The sequence below is a fragment of the Glandiceps talaboti genome, chromosome 8 (assembly GCF_964340395.1).
Source record: "Glandiceps talaboti chromosome 8, keGlaTala1.1, whole genome shotgun sequence".
In the NCBI taxonomy this organism is placed as follows: domain Eukaryota; kingdom Metazoa; phylum Hemichordata; class Enteropneusta; family Spengelidae; genus Glandiceps; species Glandiceps talaboti.
This window is the reverse complement of record NC_135556.1, coordinates 27,117,486-27,137,000: the sequence shown is the minus strand read 5'-3', so window position 1 is coordinate 27,137,000 and position 19,515 is coordinate 27,117,486. Positions and strand designations below refer to the sequence as shown.

The 19,515-nt window shown below is 35.9% G+C and overlaps 2 protein-coding genes across 4 annotated transcripts; one reads left to right on the top strand and one right to left on the bottom strand.

The window, feature by feature from the left end:
* Window positions 1-283: 283 nt before the first annotated feature.
* LOC144439494 (small integral membrane protein 20-like) lies at window positions 284-5,548 on the bottom strand. Of its 2 annotated transcripts, XM_078128791.1 has the most exons (4): window positions 5,541-5,548; window positions 2,467-2,561; window positions 2,187-2,243; window positions 284-585 (listed from the first exon to the last, which is right to left on the bottom strand). In XM_078128791.1, the coding sequence occupies exons 1-4, from the start codon at window positions 5,546-5,548 to the stop codon at window positions 542-544; spliced, it is 204 nt and encodes a 67-aa protein (XP_077984917.1). In that variant the 3' UTR covers window positions 284-541. The 2 variants fall into 2 exon arrangements, with proteins under 2 accessions (XP_077984917.1, XP_077984916.1); XM_078128790.1 differs by lacking the exon at window positions 5,541-5,548 and having other exon boundaries at window positions 2,467-2,828.
* Window positions 5,549-5,812: 264 nt separating this feature from the next.
* On the top strand, window positions 5,813-18,230 carry LOC144438736 (uncharacterized). Of its 2 annotated transcripts, XM_078127888.1 has the most exons (8): window positions 5,813-5,944; window positions 8,804-8,846; window positions 9,118-9,166; window positions 11,606-11,740; window positions 12,481-12,619; window positions 13,905-14,079; window positions 14,886-15,115; window positions 15,655-18,230. In XM_078127888.1, exons 1-8 carry the CDS (start codon window positions 5,824-5,826, stop codon window positions 15,825-15,827), a joined length of 1,065 nt encoding a protein of 354 aa, XP_077984014.1. In that variant the 5' UTR covers window positions 5,813-5,823; the 3' UTR covers window positions 15,828-18,230. The 2 variants fall into 2 exon arrangements, with proteins under 2 accessions (XP_077984014.1, XP_077984015.1); XM_078127889.1 differs by lacking the exon at window positions 11,606-11,740.
* The last annotated feature ends 1,285 nt before the right edge of the window (window positions 18,231-19,515 follow it).

The window sequence follows — 19,515 nt, the reverse complement described above, 5'->3', positions numbered from 1 at the left end:
ATCTTACATTGTGCTAACCTCTCACAAGATGATAAATCTTGCATTGTGCTAACCTCTCACAAGATGATAAATCTTGCACTGTGCTAACCTCTCACAAGATTGTGCGAACATCTTGCAAGATGATAAATTGTACATTGTCTTAGGTGTTGGCAAACATTAAAATAGAACACACAACATGTTTATGTTTTAAATGTTTATTTGAATCTCTCCATAGAAAACAATATTTTGTATTGAAAAATCAGATTTTTTGATTGTGATAAAACTCATTCAATAATGATGCGAGAGACAAGACAATACATTATATGTCAGTATTGAGCTGACTCAACTCAAGCAAAGTATATACATCACAGTTAAGTTTGTTTTGTCAGTCCTCTGAGTAGATGGTTAGAATCCACTGTTAATACAGACACTATACAAGTCCTCACATTTACAGTAGTAGTAGCACTTCTTGCAGACCATACCAGTGGCCATCTTCACACATCCACACAGTGTAAGAAGCCCTTGGCTAGATTCATCTATTATACAACTAGATACAAATCAATCAATCTTTCTTGCGTTCAAATGGATCTGACCATACCTTCATGCCTGTGTTGACAAGAACAAATGTACCCTTGTTATGACATCTACATCATATGAGAACGTCTTTTAAGATTGTGCTGCAACAAAATGCCAGACTACAAAGTCTGGTGAGAAATATTCCAAACTGCATTATGAGGTGCATATCTATGTGGTGCTATGTTGTACATACCTGTGATGACATGTTATATCTGTACCTAACTATGTAGTGATACACGCTATGTAGTGATATAGGATATGCTGTACCTACCTGTGGTGAATTATGAGGTGATGCTGTTGTACCTAGCTATGTGGTGCTATGTTGTGCCCGCCTACCTATGTGATGTGATGTTGATTGTACCTATTTATTTGATGTTATGTTGTCCATACCTATGTGATGTGGCATGTTATGTTGTACATAAAAAATTAACTATGTAGCGATATAAGATATGCTATATCTAACTGTGGTGATGCAATTAACTATGTGGTGATGTGTTAAGTACATTATATCTACCTTGGTGGTGATTTTATGTTGTGCATAGCTATGTGATATTGTTATATCTAGCTTCATGTTATGCTGTGTCTACATTTGTGGTGACATGTTATGTTGTGCCTTCCCATGCCAGGTTATGTGTTATGTTGTACATACTTACGTGGTGTGGTGGCATGGTATGTTGTACCTATACCTATGTAATGTTATGTTGTACATACCTATGTGGTTTGATGACATGGTATGTTGTACATATACCTATGTAATGTTCTGTTGTACATACCTGTGTGGCGTGATGACATGGTATGTTGTACATATACCTATGTAATGTTCTGTTTTACATACTTATGTGGTGTGATGGCATGGTATGTTGTACATATACCTATGTAATGTTCTGTTGTACATACCTGTGTGGTTTGATGACATGGTATGTTTTACCTATCTATGCAGTGATATATAATGTGCTGTACCCACCTATGGTGATATATTGAACCTAGTATAATGTGGCAATGCTTTATGTTGTGCCAAACTTTGCGGTAATGTTTTATCTTGAAACTATCTCTGTGGTGATGTTAAGTTGTGTCTACCTATGTTGTGATATGTTATGTTACATATCTATGTGGTGATATGCTGTTGTATCTATCAATGTCATAATTGTATGTTGAACTTATAACATTCAGCTATGTGGTGATGTAATGTGCCTCGCTATGTGATGGTATGTTGTAACATGGATGGCTCCCCTAATACATCCATGGTTGTATTCAGCTCTATGGTGATGTTATACTGTTTACAGTAACCTATGTGGTGACATTATGTTGTGCCTACCTGTGATGTTATGTTGTACCAAGCTTTATGTGATATTATGTTGTGTTTTCTGCCTACCTATGGGAAGTTATGTTGTACCATGCCTAGCTATGTGATGTTACATTGTATCTACCTATGCTATGTGATGTTATCTTGTACCACCCTATGTGTAGTCCTGCTTACAGACGGTGCACAAGTCTATATTACTGACTTGACTGAGGGACAATTGTCAGAATCGAGTCCCGGATTACTCCGTATGCAAGCAGGACTACACCCTATGTAGTACTGTTATGTTATACCACTGTATAGTATTGTTATGTGGTAATGTTGTACCTACCTCCTGGTTGAATTTCTTCTTGTTTTATCCCTTTTCTTGTTTCTTTTTGTAAATCTTCTGTGAAATGGTGGAAATAAAGTAAAAGTTATTGACCTGTTCAAAATTCATCTTCACATGCGTTGTTCTACTTCTAAGAAAACAAAGAATTCATCACTTAATTCGTAAGATCGCGGAGCAAAGCCAAAGTCACATCAAAGTTTAGTTTAGACTTTTTTTCCCAATAGCAATAACCATTGATCTATTTTGGGCTAATAGTAATACAATCAATGATTTTACTTACGCCATTTTTTCGGATTCATCATGGGTGAAACTATGATGGGGAAAAGAGATCCTCCAAGGAATGCCAACAGGCCTGCAATGACCCACACATTTTTCCTAGCAGCAACCATGGTGTGATTTGCCGTCAATGTTTCGAAGTCAAACTACACTGTACTGTAGTTACTAATAGTAATATATGTACAGTGTACTACAGTACACGCACGCACGCTGTCGAGACTATTTCCAAACTGTTCAACGGGTGCTTCGTAACTTCTCCACACGTATTCACCAAAACAGTACAATGCAAACTTTCAGACGTGCATCAAACGATTGAAGTAATTATTGTCCTGTTTCGTGATCACGCACGCGTTGCACTTATTCAACGAACCAGGTACAGGAACTATTTCCGGGTCAAAGATCACAAAGTTCATGTTTACGCAATACCAGAGTACGGACAAAAAATAATTTCCGTTGTGGCCTGGCAGAGAAGTCCACAAAAAAGAAATCCGTGAAGCAAAGTGACACATCCCCATGTAAAATACCCCATGTAAAATAATGAGTAAACAGTACTCGATCCTGATCCTGAGCCTTCAGAATTCCAACTTGTTAGGGGTAAACCATTTCATTACAGAGGGGGCGCTAGTCATTTTTTTTCAAGAGCAAATTAAATGGCAACTTTTTGTCCATGAAGTATTACAAGCAATTTATATATAGCCAGTCATCTGATGATCGTAGTTGCAAGAAATTTTGAGTTATGATCTCCAAATTTGTGATATACAATTAGTACCCTTTGTACGGACCTATACAAGCACAACAGCCTTTACGCAATGTATACCTCAACTCGCTGTAAGGGAGAATACGTGTCGAAATCCCGTAACGTATATTTCCGAGCTAGGGTCTCAGTAGGCTCATTAAAGCAATTCAACTTCTCTCCTACTCGGTCCCCAAACACACCACCACTGCAAGATTTAAAACTAGCCCTAGATTTTTAACCATTTAAAAACAAACGCCACCAGCTAGGCTACAACATGCAAGCTGTAGATTCCAGGCAAACCATCCTAACCATTCGATATCATCATGACTCCGAAAATAAATAGTATACTCATATCACAGGGGACCCAGGAACCGTGTGACAAACAAAACAAAACAAACCAAAACAAAACAAACCAAACCAAACCAAAACAAAACAAAACAAAACAAAACAAAACAAAACAAAACAAAACAAAACAAAACAAAACAAAGCAAAACAAAACAAAACAAAACAAAACAAAACAAAACAAAACAAAACAAAACAATAAAAATAAATAAAAAATAAATAAATAAATAAATAAATAAATAAATAAATAAATAAATAAATAAATAAATAAATAAATAAATAAATAAATAAATAAATGACAAATGAACAAGCAAACGAACGACAAGTATAGGGACAAATAAAATAATTAATAAACCAGCAAATAAAAAGATACTCGTGGGGGTATACCTAGATACGTTTTTTGTACCCATCACTGTGCGCGTAGGCTCATTCTTGCCATGGCGACTTTAGTACTATGATCTGGTATTATCAATCATATAGCCTACCTGTCTTGAAGGACTAACGCTGATTATTTCAGGCTGTCCTATAATAAAATGTCGGGATTTTTTCGCTCCAAATTTCGCTTTTACAGAATGACAGTTAAACAGGCAGGCTACAGATAGGATAGCTGAAATAGTGTAGTAGTGTTAGTCCTTCAAATCTACAGGTAGGCTACAGTTAGGATAGCTGAAATAGTGTAGTAGTGTTAGTCCTTCAAGTCTACAGGTAGGCTACAGTTAGGATGGCGAAATATACGTGTAGTAGCATTAGTCATTCAAGTCTATAGGTAGGCTACAGTTAGGATGGCTGAAGTAGTGTAGTAGTGTTAGTCCTTCAAGACTACAGGTAGGCTACAGTTAGGATAGCTGAAATAGTGTAGTAGTGTTAGTCCTTCAAATCTACAGGTAGGCTACATTTGGGATGGCGAAATATACGTGTAGTAGCATTAGTCATTCAAGTCTATAGGTAGGCTACAGTTAGGATGGCTGAAGTAGTGTAGTAGTGTTAGTCCTTCAAATCTACAGGTAGGCTACAGTTAGGATGGCGAAATATACGTGTAGTAGCATTAGTCCTTCAAGTCTATAGGTAGGCTACAGTTAGGATGGCTGAAGTAGTATAGTAGTGTTAGTCCTTCAAGACTACAGGTAGACTACAGTTAGGATAGCTGAATAGTGTAGTAGTGTTAGTCCTTCAAGACTACAGGTAGGCTACAGTTACGATAGCTGAAGTAGTGTAGTATTAGTGTAGTAATGCATAGAGGGTCTATGAGTTGTGTAATAGTCCTTCAAGTCTACAGGTAGGCTACAGTTAAAATAGCTATAAAGGCAAAACAAAATGGTTCTGGTCAGGACAGTCTGTCTAAACAAACCTGTCACTCAGTCTGCTATTTATGGCATGGCAGTAAATGTTCTTTTTATTTATTACTTTAGAGCAAGTTGGTATATGGGGCAGATCATTTGTTGTTCATGATTGGCTTTGCAGTTGTCTTCACTGAAGTAGGGAGGGTTATTTTTGTGTTTCCCCACATATCTGCAGTGCAGTCTGCATGGGCTGGACAAACATTTAAAAAAAATACCAACGCGAGCCTGGTATTTAAGTGATGCGCGCGCTTTCCAGAAACACTTCCTTTTTGCCTAAAGCATTTAGTCCTTCAAAACTACAGGTAGGCTACAGTTAGGATAGCTGAAAGAGTGCAGTAACGTTACAGACTGTAATCGTTCAAGACTACAGGTAGGCCACAGTTAGGATAGCTGAAAGAGTGCAGTAACGTTAATCTCTCAAGACTACAGGTAGGTCATTATCAATCTGGGTATAGGCCCACCTTAGTATTCTGTACTTAGGAAATAGTAAATAGTAAAGAATAGAATTATGTTGAAACAGATGTGATCGATGAGTCTGAATTTAAAGGGGGGGGGGAAATAAACAATGCAATGCTTTCATTCAGTCGCGATATTCTTTTGACATGTTTGAAGTGCACTTTAACGAACGCGGGAGACACTCGAATGCAGTCCCTTTATCACAGAGGCATTTGTCACGCGAGTTATTTGGTAGGCGGTACTTTTGTATCACATTACTATTTATAATTTGGTGATTAGGCCTACGGTCACGCAGTTGTTTCATATTTATCGCGAATGTTTAAGTACAATCTTACTTAATTTTAGAAAAGCATATCAATAATGACAATATCCCATAAAAAGTTCGAAGTTACTCGGAGTTGGGCGATGATATGACCTCAATTCACCCCAGACGGCGGGGCTCGCCAAGGCCCCGGATGAGAAGGGTGTGGTCGTGACGTTCTCCAAGATGGCGGCCAATACAGTAGAGACATCAACGAAATTGCGAAGAACTGGCGATGAAACAAGAGAGAGCAGTCAAAGCCCCTCGAGAAACAAGTACTGTGCTTACGATAAATGTACAGAAGACAGTAAGTATGATCGTTCACTAGAGGGTCGTTCCAGTGTATTTTAGTATTTTTTAATCATGGATGGCATACCAGAGAAGGTGTTGGATTTCAGAGCTGCAAACAGGAAGTGGTACACTGTAGCGTTAGCGAAAGTTGTCAATATACAAGACATCAATTGTAACACTGTATAAACGATCGATCTTAACACGTAGTATTTTACTGTCTTAAATAGTTCATGATGGTTAACACTTTTTTGCAAGACACTCAAAGTGGGTTTTTAGAAATAATAACAGTGTGGCGTCGGTTGCATTATCGACGCGACGCGCACTGCGAAATAGCTTGGAATACATCAATTATATTGTCAACACGAGTCACGATATATACTTTCTATGATATGATAAGAAAGCTAATGCAAGGAATCGTCTGTGTGCGAGTGAAAATACTTTGTTGGTCAAATACTTGTCGTTAAACGTTGTATGGTGTACGTGGTGATTGTGATCTGCTCAGCTGTCAACAAACATTGTTGTGATTGTGTTTACTTTGTACGGTAACGTGGTTCAAGTTCAGCCCACCAATTCAATATCTTATCAACCAGTGTTTATTTTATTTTTGCATTGCGTGGTTGGAAAGAAAGGTCCAGGATTTCTATTTTTCTTACAATTGAAGGAAATCAATAAGCCCAACTCAATCACTTTTATGCATTGTATAGTGGTGTGACTGGCCTTAACAAACAAGTATTGTCTTGTCGTTAATTCATCATCATTAATATGCATGGTGATTTAGACTTCTAGCATTGTATTTTAAAGCCAGTGTTTGTGAATACCATTCATTTATACAAAACAGTTATTTACAATGTTGAAGTCCATTTTTTCTGAGCTATTATTCCCATTAAAAAGTTACTTACTTTCTAAGTACAATACAAGTGGGTATTAAAATGTTTCCATGACAACTTCAATATCCAGTCAGTTTTAATAATGTTTCTAATGATTAAATTAGTTAGATGTGAAAGTACTTTTACAGATAAATTGATGTATGAGTTTAAGTTTCTGACAGGATATGTAATGTAGATAAATGGACACAAGTACCTACTTCATTTATTCCAAGTAAACAAAGTTTTTAAGCTTTATTTTCTAGCTTGTTTTGAAAACCAAACAAAAAGATGGCGATATTGGTGTTTTTAAAGCATCAGTGCAGGTATGATGTGTGGCCGAAAATCTGAAAATCTCATGTAACAGTGTAGCAAACTAATTACTCAGCCTTGAAATAAAACTACTGTACGTAGGTAGGTACAGTCTGGTACTGATGAATTTAGGAGACCAATGAGTCTGAAATAAATAGCAAGGAATGGGTAAATTTAGGATTAGTAAGGCATCTGAAATTGATAAAGTTTATGTCTTCAAAGTTATTGACTGATAGGTATGTAAATGTATTTTATCATATCATACATACAATGTAGTATATGTAAAATACATATCAAAACATGAAAGACAACTCCAGAATTTAATTAATAATGTGTGGTATTTTAAGTGATATTTAATAAGGGAATCAAACAAAAACCAGTTGTCATGAGCAGATAGACTTTGTGGGATGCTTTTTGGACTACAGTGATTTCTCCTTAGTTATATTGTAAAAATGTATTGAGATTTCTTTAAAGATATATATAGATGAATATTCAACAGATCATTGCTTCACTCTTTGTTGCCATTCTTCAACACTAGGGTGCTGTTCTTGTGGTGACCAATCAACACATATCCAAATTTATTTGGATGAATAAAGATTATTATTATTAGATGGCTTACTTGTTATGTCTAGTCACTAGTATGAGGTAAAAACATTAAAGCAGAACTCTCCATGCCAGTTTAGACATCAACGGAGACCTCCATGCCACTATCTCTATGATACAGTTAAAACATTAAGACAGCTAGGGAGACCTCCATGATATACATGTAGTTAGAGAGTTAAACATTTTGAATAGGGAGCCCTCAGTGATAAGGTAAGGGTGACCCTATTTTTAAAAATGTTTGTCATTTCTTTTTCATAGCAACTATGGGTCGGTCGATCAATTAAAAAAAAAATTAAAAAAATAAAATATATTTTTCTTCATGTTTATCTGCTTCTCCTTTTTCTCCTCTCTATCTTCTTTTTATTGGATTCCTGGGAACAAGCCTTTTCCAAGTTTCTCTACACAATTAGCATGTTCTCAGTGTCCTACTTCAATAACTCTATACACTTGCTTATTCCTGCCAGAGAGGGCAGGTGAAAATATTTTTTTTTTATATTTTGATGTGGGAGCTGAAAAGAAACAGGGAAAAAATAGGGTTGCTCTAACAGAGGAGACTTCCATGCTCCATGCCACTAGTTAAAATGAGGTAATCTCCTCAATCTGAAAAGTTTGTATGTATATTTCTAACAATAACTTATTGCACTGTATGTATATTTATAATCTGAGTCCATTACAAAAGATATGAATTATGATACCAATAGTGTAGAAAGCAGTTTCTTTTGGAATGGAAGCATACAAGGCCCAACAGAACTTCATGGTCCATTGAGGATTAAAGCCATACAAATCACTCTAAGCAATTCCTCAGGGGGTGGAAGGGGGGGGGGGTTACAAGAAGGCTAAAAACAAGAGAGAGAGAGAGAGAGAGAGAGAGAGAGAGAGAGAGAGAGAGAGAGAGAGAGAGAGAGAGAGAGAGAGAGAGAGAGAGCGAGAGCATGGTTATGTGTGTGTCAGAGTCAGTGTGTGTGTATGTGTGTCAGTGTGTGTGTGTGTGTGTGTGTGTTGAATATTTACCCAAACTATCTAGTCGTGGTACAACACATTGGTACTATTTTCTTTTCTATTCTCTGTAATGATATGAAATCTTTTATTTATTACAGACAGTGAATACAATGCTTGTGATGCCTGCATGAAAACATTTTGGTAAGTTAGAGTCCTGTTGTGGTTGGGTAATTCCTGTCAGATTTTAAACCATTTTGGTAATTTCTTTTGTATTTTAAAACTTTTTTGTAAGAGAAAGAATGTGAAAACAGGAATTTTAGAGACAGTATTATTGGCTATGAAAAAAAGTGGAGAAGAAGTATTGACTATAAACTGATCAAAAATATCTGTATTGGTGGAAATGTATAAAGGCATATGTCTTTGTAATTGTAAAATGTTATTTACTGTGTTTATCTCTTTTGTTTGCTTGCAGTGTTAAACATATATCAGACAGGGTTCACACATGTACACAACAGATAAAAGTAAGTACAACAAAATGGTTTAACAGAATAAAAACTTATGTGATAGGAACATCAAAGTCATTTTAAAAGGTTAATTTTCAATCCCAGGTCAGTGTCTTGAAATTTCCCAACGTGTATCAAGCCCATATTTTTATGAATACAGTCCACAAAATGCAACTAATTAAAAAAAATACAGTGTATTCATACTGCAGTCCAACATTAGGAGATAAATCATCTGTAATACTCTCTAAAATGGTAGTTACATAGTCACTCTATGGGCTCTGTGAGTGTGTTACATGGTCAAAGTCAATCTGAAGGATCCCTATTTATATGCAGGGTAGGCCTTTAACACCTTCTGATTTGCATTATTTTAATGTGCATCTTCATAACACAATAAGTGACACCAGTTTCAGATACTGACACAAATTACTGTCTGGTGACAAAAAATTGACCTTTTTTTCCCTGTTTGGTCAAAGTAAAAGTAGCTGCAGTCAACTTATCTTCATAGTTTGCTGTCAAATTACCTGATTTATTTATGATAGCCTGTAGGGTAGGTTCATTGAAATGGAAATCACCTTATGGTTGAAAAGTGTTGTGCATGCGTTACAGCAAATGAACACTATTGCTCAGTTCATGCAATAGGGTTTCAAGCAATTTTAACTATTTTATTTCATCAAGATAATTGACAGTGAAAGCATATACTTTACTTCTTATACTTGATAATCATTGGAAAGAGCCAAATGTGTCAAGATAAACCTGGTACAGTAACAGAGGGTTAGCATGGAGCTTTAACTGCAGCTACATCAACATTCATCTATTCACATGCTTGCTAACTTTGTAATCATTGCCAATAGTAGCACATTTCTAAATTAAAATTAATTTTTTTTATATTTTATATAACAGTAGTAATTCTGTTTTGTGACAAAAACCTGAATAATATAAAACTAAGATAGAACATAGGAGATATAGCCAAACATAAATACAAAACATACTGATGATGACAACCCAATATTTGACATACCTAATCAACATGCTAATGCAAAACAATCAATATTATGACACACCAGTCACATTAGTGGAGAAATACCAGTGTTAACCATATCTCCCATACCAATGTTACACATACAAATGACTACATACCTGTGTAACACATACATATAACCACATAACAATGTTAACCATAGAAATGACTATATCCCAATATTAAACATATAAATAGCCACATACGAATGTTAAACATACTTATAACCACATACCTATGTTAAACATACAAATAACCACATACCAATGTTAAACATACAAATGACAACATACAATCTTAAACATAAACAATGACAACATACAATGACAACATACCAATGTTAAGCATACAAATGACTACATACCTGTGCTACACATATAAACAACCACATACGAATGTTAAACATACAAATAACCACATACCTATGTTAAACATACAAATAACCACATACCAATGTTAAACATACAACTGACAACATACAATGTTAAACATAAACAATGACAACATACAATGACAACATACCAATGTTAAGCATACAAATAACCACATACCAATGTTAAACATACAAATAACAACATACCAGTGTTAAACACACAAATAACCACATACCAATGTTAAACATACAAATAACAACATACCAATGTTAAACATACAAATAACAACATACCAATGTTAAACATACAAATAACAACATACCAGTGTTAAACATACAAATGACCACATACCTGTGTTAAACATACAAATGACCACATACCTATGTTAAACATATTATAAATGACCACATACCTTTGTTAAATACACAAATGACCACATACCAGTCATCATACAAATGACAACATACAATGTTAAACATAACCATGACAACATACCAATATTAAACATAACCAATTACAACATACCAATGTTAAGCATACAAATAACAACATACCAATGTTAAACATAACAATGACAACATACAATGTTAAACATAACCAATGACAACATACCAATGTTAAACATAATAAATGCCAATATACCAATGTTAAACATAACAATGACAACATACAATGTTAAACATAACCAATGCCAATATACCAATGTTAAACATAACAATGACAACATACAATGTTAAACATAACCAATGACAACATACCAATGTTAAACATAACCAATGGCAACATACCAATGTTAAACATACAAATGACAACATACCTGTGCTACACATACAAATAGCCACTTACCAATGTTAAACATACAAATAACCACATACCAATGTTAAACATAACCAAAGACGACATACCAATGTTAAACATACAAATGACTACATACCTGTGCTACACATACAAATATCCACTTACCAATGTTAAACATACAATGACAACATACAATGTTAAACATACAGATGACATCAAACTAATGCTAAACATAGAAATGACTACATACCAACTGAACTTTTTCAGGGTGTCATAGTGCGAACTGACCACACCCAAAAAAGCAATTCAACAAATGATAGAGTTGTAGTTATTAGCAAAGATAAAGGTGAAGATAAAGATAAAGATACAGATACAGATGAGGATGATGAGACACAGACAAGGGTAAGGCCAATGCTCTTACTGACATCAACATAGACATTGTCACTGTCTTTGCTGATATACATGTAACATGTAATCAGCACTAGGGTTGCTATGGTTAGGACAGTAGTAGATACAGGGAGTTAGGTTATATACAGTTGTTAGAAAGATGATGCCATGGTTACATTTGTACATAGGAAGCCAGATGCAGTGGAAAACCATTGTGACAAAGGTGATAGATATTAAGTGATGCCATAGTTACTGAGAGATATTTATAATAGGTATACAAGAGATATGCTTGTAACTGCACACATATGTATACTTCACATTTTACTGTGGTGGTGTGTTCATGTATGTCACGAGGGGAGGTTAAAGGTCACATTATGCATAGAGTTTGTTACTTTCATTTGCATGTTGCTAATCGGGGCTTTAATAATGCTGTTTGCCTATTTAGATATTAATTTCATGTTCAAAATTGTGAAAAAAGGATTAAAAGAGTGTTGATAAAAACGGTTGTATTTGTAAACTAAGTCTTGGTTTATAGTTTAATCTCTTTGTATTGCAAAAGAGAGATTATGCAGAGTTCACGAGAACAAGAATCTTGTTTTCATGATTATGACAAAAACGGTAGCACAACTTTAGGTCATAATGCTACATAACTTAGGTCCACAAAAACCCATGATATCTGGGCTGTACAGATGAACATTGGCATGATAATGCTATATGAATTAATTGCTGTATTCGTGCATTATTTATTTTTGTAGGAAGATTGTAAAGAAGAGACATTACCTAGAAAAAGTTTAGCCATTATGAAATCAGAACCATTAGACTTGTCAGTAAATGGGACCAGGTCATCATCACCTAAACCATCCTCCACCATTGTAGGCAATAAAAGATTTAAAGGTAAGTACAGTCAGTCATGTCAAAGTTTATCTTGTAAATGACATTTCTCTACATGTATTATGATGTATATATGTCTCTTGAAGTCTATATATATATCAGTCACTGTATGCCTGTCTGTGTGTCTCTCTATGTCTCTACACATGTCAGTCACTGTATGCCTGTCTGTGTGTCTCTCTATGTCTGTCTATACATGTCAATCACTGTATGCCTATCTGTGTGTCTCTCTATGTCTGTCTATGATATATCAGTCACTGTAGGCCTGTCTGTGTGTCTCTATGTCTGTCTATATATGTTTGACTTTGCATATCTAGCTGTGTATGTATGTATGTCATCATTTTATAATCAGCAAGTAGTTAGGAAAGCCCACTCAATTGTTTTATCTAGTAATCATTCACATCACATAATTCCCTCTGGTCGTCGTTTTAGATGCCCGGCTTGCAGGTCAAACCGGCGCAAGTTGTCATTCATTCCCACCGCTGTGCGGCTTATGAATGATTCGTAAACTTTTTGAGTGATGTTGATTGTCTTAGTATCATTCTGTGTCTCTGTATATATTGTTTTGTATATTTGTTTGTATTTTTTGATATATTGTTGTATTGTATTTGAGCCACACCTTTAATTGCCCATGTCTGGGATGAATAAAGTTCTATTGAATTGAATTGAATTGAATGTATGTATGTATGTATGTATGTATGTATGTATGTATGTATGTATGTATGTATGTATGTATGTATGTATGTATGTATGTATGTATGTATGTATGTATGTATGTATGTATGTATGTATGTATGTGTGTGTGTGTGTGTGTGTGTGTGTGTGTGTGTGTGTGTGTATGTGTGTGTGCATGTATGTATGTATGTATGTCTGTCTCTGTCTCACAGTGTCTCTGGTTGCCTGTACAAGTCACCATGTTTCTCCATGTCTGTCTGTCTGTCTGTCTTTCAGTGTTTGTCTTTATGTCTATCTGTATGCATATCTGGATGTCTGTAACTGTCTGTTTATATATCTTTTCTGTAACTATGTGTCTGTCTGTGTCTGTCTGTCTGTCTGTCTGTCTGTCTGTCTGTCTGTCTGTCTGTCTGTCTGTCTGTCTGTCTCTGTATGTTAATTCAAGTAAATGGTCCATCGATACCTTTTTCAAGACTATCTTACAAGGAAGAACTAGTGCACACAATGCCATGCTGATGGCCTGCTGCATGTACATGTAGCTTTAATTCATAATGATATCAAAACTATATTTGAAATATTTGATATGATATTTGATGTTTGTATGTTGATTTTGAAGGGGACTCTGAATATGAGAGTGAAGTCAAAGGGGCTACTCAAGTAATAGTGTCCAGTAATCGGTATCAACATCATACATCACCAAGTTATTTTGAAGATGACCAGCCAACTATCTCCTTAGATTCTGTAAATAAAACTGGAGCTAAAGCACTCCTTTCATTAGCACAAGCAGCAAAGTAAGTCAGTATGGTAACTATGACAACGCATGCATAGTTTCCTAAATGCTGTACCATGATTTTGGCTATGACGTTGTGCAGAATGTACTAATATTAAGACATACTAAGCGTTTCCAGGAATAAAATGTTTGTGTATTTATAAATGAAAATCTTTATTGAAAGAAAATATGTGCGTAAAATCCAGTATATGTTACAGGCTGTGTCACTTTAATACAAAACAGTGTCGGCAAATAAGCTGTTTACTTCAGCATATATGTATGAAAGTTTTTTCACATCATGAGTAAAAAGTCTTTGTTTTAAAATTCTGATCTTTCACCAGTGATCAACTTGATATATGAAATATACAATGTATAGTACATTCTGTAATAGTATGTATGTAATATTCCAATCCACATTATCTTGTGATGCCCTCTATTGGCAAGAATGTTCAAGTATGATGTCATTATTCAAGTCTTCAACTGTGACCCTTTAGGTTTATTATGATGAAAGCAGTGAACATTTCTATCTTATCTTTGTGAGATGAAATTTAATGACTTGTGTCATTTTCATTGTCTAAACATCAATGTAGGTTCATTCTACATGATTTATATGCTTCTGATAATTAGGAGACAGTCCCATATTTATTATCACCTCAAACTGTATAGTCTGTGAGTGTTTGTCCTACCATTTAATTAGGAGACAGTCCCATATTTATTATCACCTCAAACTGTATAGTCTGTGAGTGTTTGTCCTACCATTTACAATATTCTATGACATTGTCAAATTAATGCAGAAACTGTTTTGTGTTGTTTTTTTTCATTTAACAGTGCTGATTTTCCATCCCAAGTTCAACCCCAAGTCAAACATCTGTTAGATAGCCCAGTCAAGTCAACACCAAGTGTGTCCCGTTCATCAGTGTCTCGCTCATCAGTGGTTACCATTGAAGCACATGGTGATTCAGGCAAGAGGAAAAGACTTCATGTTTGTGACTTTGAAGGATGTTCTAAAGTTTACACAAAGAGTTCACATTTGAAGGCCCATCGAAGGACACACACAGGTATGTATTATGACCAATGGTCTATAATTCTCAATATCTACCAGAGTTGAATAACACTGACAAGGGTGTATAATTCTCAATATCTACCAGAGTTGAATAACACTTACAAGGGACTTAGGGTGTATAAATCTCAATATCTACCAGAGTTGAATAGCACTGATAAGGGTGTATAAATCTCATTATCTACCAGAGTTGACTAGCACTGACAAGGGTTTATAATTGTCAATATCTACCAGAGTTGAATAGCATGTTACAGGGGTGTATAATTCTCAATATCTACCAGAGTTGATGACACCTATATAATGAGCATCATCTTAATCTGACCCCTATTTATATACAGATTAAGTCTTTAAAAATGATCCTATTCTTCGTTTGAAATCTAAACATAAGTTATCTTCCATTTTAGCATGTTATGGAAAACTATTATTTGTCTGTGTGCATCTTATTTTCCCTTTACCAAGCTGTGAAACTATTATTCTTGTACGACAAAATAAGTTTGATAAATAATAACACAACATGTGTTTCTGTTTTGTTGACAGGTGAGAAGCCATATAAATGTACCTGGGAGGGCTGCACATGGCGTTTTGCAAGGTCAGATGAATTAACCCGGCATTATCGGAAACATACTGGCATAAAGCCATTCAAGTGTACGAAGTGTGAACGATGTTTTTCACGCTCTGACCACCTTGCACTGCATATGAAGAGACATTAGTAGGAATAATTACAATTACTAAAAATACTCTTCTTTAGTCTTCTTTGTAAAATGACAGTATATATATAGCTACGGGACTGGTATCATAGCAACAAGACTGGTGTCATAGCAACAAGACAGGTGTCATAGCAACAAGACAGCAGTGAAAAAATGTATCAAAGCAACATGAAATGTTGCATAGTTGGATTGTAAACACATACAATTGTTCTCCAAGGTGGTGTGTACTATTTACCAACATAATACCGTATTCTTAATCAAAACACAGTGTAGATACAGAGCCATCATACAGTGGCTGAAAAACGTCCTTTGTATTATGTATTCATACATGACTACTTACGTATCATTTGAAGCAGCCAATAAATTAGGGCTGATGTCAAAAAACAACTAATGAAACAGCTTGTTTTTGGAACCAATGAAAAAAGCACAAGGTGTCAAAATGAAATGGGTTGAAATACACAGGTTTTCATCCCTTCTTTGGTAAAAGATGAAATTATATCTAGAAATCTGTAAAGTTTGCCTAACAAAGTAAGTGTTAGAGAGCTAAGTTGCAAGGTAGCTGTGTATTTCATAACCAGGACTGCACATCCATATATGTACATACTTACATGCCAAGAGTAGCTTACATCATTAGCCCCATCCACACGGCACTAAAATCCTACCTGAGGGAGGATTCAGGATAGTTTGAAGCCTGTGTAGACACAAACACATCCTGAAACTGTCTTGACTTAGGACACCTTTGAGAGGTTTCCTAAAACCCTCCTGACTTTGTCATATGTACTGTCAGGACGAAGTCAGGAGGGAACACATGACATCACACCGTAACCTTCCTACATGTAGACACAAATCTATCCTACCTCAGGTAGGACTTGGGACTGCCTCAGGTAGGACGACCTACGTCTAGATGGGGCTAGTGTGCTATGCACATTGATTTAAATACAGTGATCAGCTATTGCTACAACCAACCCTGATACTTCCAACTACTGTCCTGTCAGCATTCTAAATATAGTAATCAGTTGTAACTAATCTTCTAATTCAACCACAGTCCTTCTCTCAATGTTAAAATTTACTGACATAATTTTTTACCCGATAGTTTCTGTGTTTCCATAGTACCTAGTAATTCTAATTACCACATACTATGATCATACATATTTTAATTCTAAAACTTATTTATTTCGGCTTATTTAACTGAAACGAAGTCAATGCCAAAATTATTTTTTTCCAAGTGACAAGTAAATGTTGAGTACCTTGTGGTAATTAAAATCTGATTTGGTTTATGTGAGTAACTTGTAATTGTGAGATGAATATATTGACTCACAAAATAATGTTACTAGAAGTCATGATGTCTATTGAATCCAACTCTGTTGTCATAATTATTTTATTGTTAATGTGCCAAAATAACTTTGCACTCAGTGTGAATAATTTTGCTTCTGTTATAAATTTGTGTGTCTCAAAATATGTGTGTGTACTTTCGATATTTTTGTATATAGTCTTCCATTGTCAATGCACCTATCTTCCCACACCATCTTATAATTGACCTTGTCATCAGATTCAGATTCTGATTCTGATTCTAATGGTCTAGTCCATCTCTTTGTCTTCAACTTTATAGCATCTGCACTACCTTATCTTGTGCCCAGTTGCTTCTTCCACTTACAGTCTTCCATGTTGGTCTCATCATTTTTCAAAAATGCTTCCAAGATCCTGCTCTATGGCAATTACCTAAGATACAGGTGATTTTGAACTGTAACCTGCTTGTGGCAGTTACCAAGGTGTTGTGATCTTTGACCTGAGTTGTGAACTTTGATAGAGTTGTTGTGAACTTTGACCTGCTTTATGACAGTTACCACAGTTACCAAGTTGTTATGAATTTCAACATGCTTTATGACAGTCACCACAGTTACTGATTTGTTATGATCTTTGACCTCCATTTTGACTTACCACTATTACTGACTTGTGAACTTTGACCTGATTTATTACCACATTGTCAGTGTTTACCTTAGGGATTAAGAAATGTCAAGATCAGATGATATCAGATCTAGCTGTCACATCTACCTAAATGTATTACTGTGTGTAATGTATTTAGTTTTGTACCCATGAGGTCACAATCAAGTATTTCGTGGTTTCCATGGAATCGACTCCCTGTATTATAAATTATAGTTGGTTTTTAGATCCTGGCAGACTTGATAGAACATGTTCCTTTTCCCATGGGACTACCAGTATGTTCTGCTTTGTCTGTTTCATCCATAAACAGACATTTGGCTCAATGTGAACCAACAAATTGAGAGAGTTGAGAAACTGTATGTGTGTTAGCGAGGGCACTTTGTGCAGTCACCTTGAACAGGATGTGAGTACAACGTTAACCACCACGTATGGTGGTGTGTCACTGTGTGTGTGTGTGTGTGTGTGTGTGTGTGTGTGTGTGTGTGTGTACAGCCACCATGTACAGTGGTATGTGTGTGTGTACAACCACCATGTACAGTGGTATGTGTGTGTACAACCACCATGTATGGTGGTAGTGTGTGTACAACCACCATGTACAATGGTGTGTGTGTGTGTGTGTGTGTGTGTGTGTGTGTGTGTGTGTGTGTGTGTGTGTGTGTGTGTGTGTGTGTGCAACCACCATGTACAGTGATGTGTGTACAACCACCATATATAGTGGTATGTGTGTGTACAACCACCATGTACAGAGATGTTAGTGTGTGTGTACAGGAACCATGTACAGTGGTATGTCTGTGTACAACCACCATGTACAGTGATGTATGCGTACAACCACCATGTGCAGTGGTGTGTACAACCATCATGTACAGAGATGTGTGCGTACAACCACCATGTACAGTGATGTGTGCATACAACCACCATGTACAGTGGTATGTGTGTGTACAACCACCACGTACAGTGGTGTCTGTGTGTACAACCACCATGTACAGTGGTGTCTGTGTGTACAACCACCATGTACAGTGGTGTCTGTGTGTACAACCATCATGTACAGTGGTGTCTGTCTGTGTACAACCACCATGTACAGTGGTGTGTATGTGTACAACCACCATGTACAGTGGTGTGTATGTGTGTACAACCACCATGTATGGTGTGTGTGTGTGTGTGTGTGTGTGTGTGTGTGTGTGTGTGTGTGTGTGTGTGTGTGTACAACCACTGTACAGTGTGTGTATACAACCACTGTGTACAGTGGTGTGTGTGTGTGTGTGTTTGTACAACTATGTAAGGTGGTGTGTGTGTGTGCAACCACCATGTACAGTGTATGTGTGTGTGTGAACACATGTGCAATATGTACATGTAAGACCACCATATACAGTTTGTGTGTATGACCATCATGTACTGTATGTTACTCCTCTAGGGTGGTTAGAAATTAGAAGTGTAAGAGGACAAGAAGATATGGCTGTAACTAGTCGCAATATATTAGTCAGGCAGTGGATAGACAGCTTAAAGCTTCAAGAGGTGTGCAATACCTTGTAAACTTTTTTTGATCTACTGTACTTCAAATTTTATAAGGCATTTAAGATTTGTATGAAATAATCTGTTAAATGGTAGTAGATATCCAAAGTAGTAAACGTGTATGTGACACAAAGTACACTTTTAGTCTTTGTTATCATCAACAAATTGTCAAAACTTTTCTGTTGTACTTAAAAGGCATTTTAAACGCAAATTTGTAATAGTGATTATGTTAATATTTTAG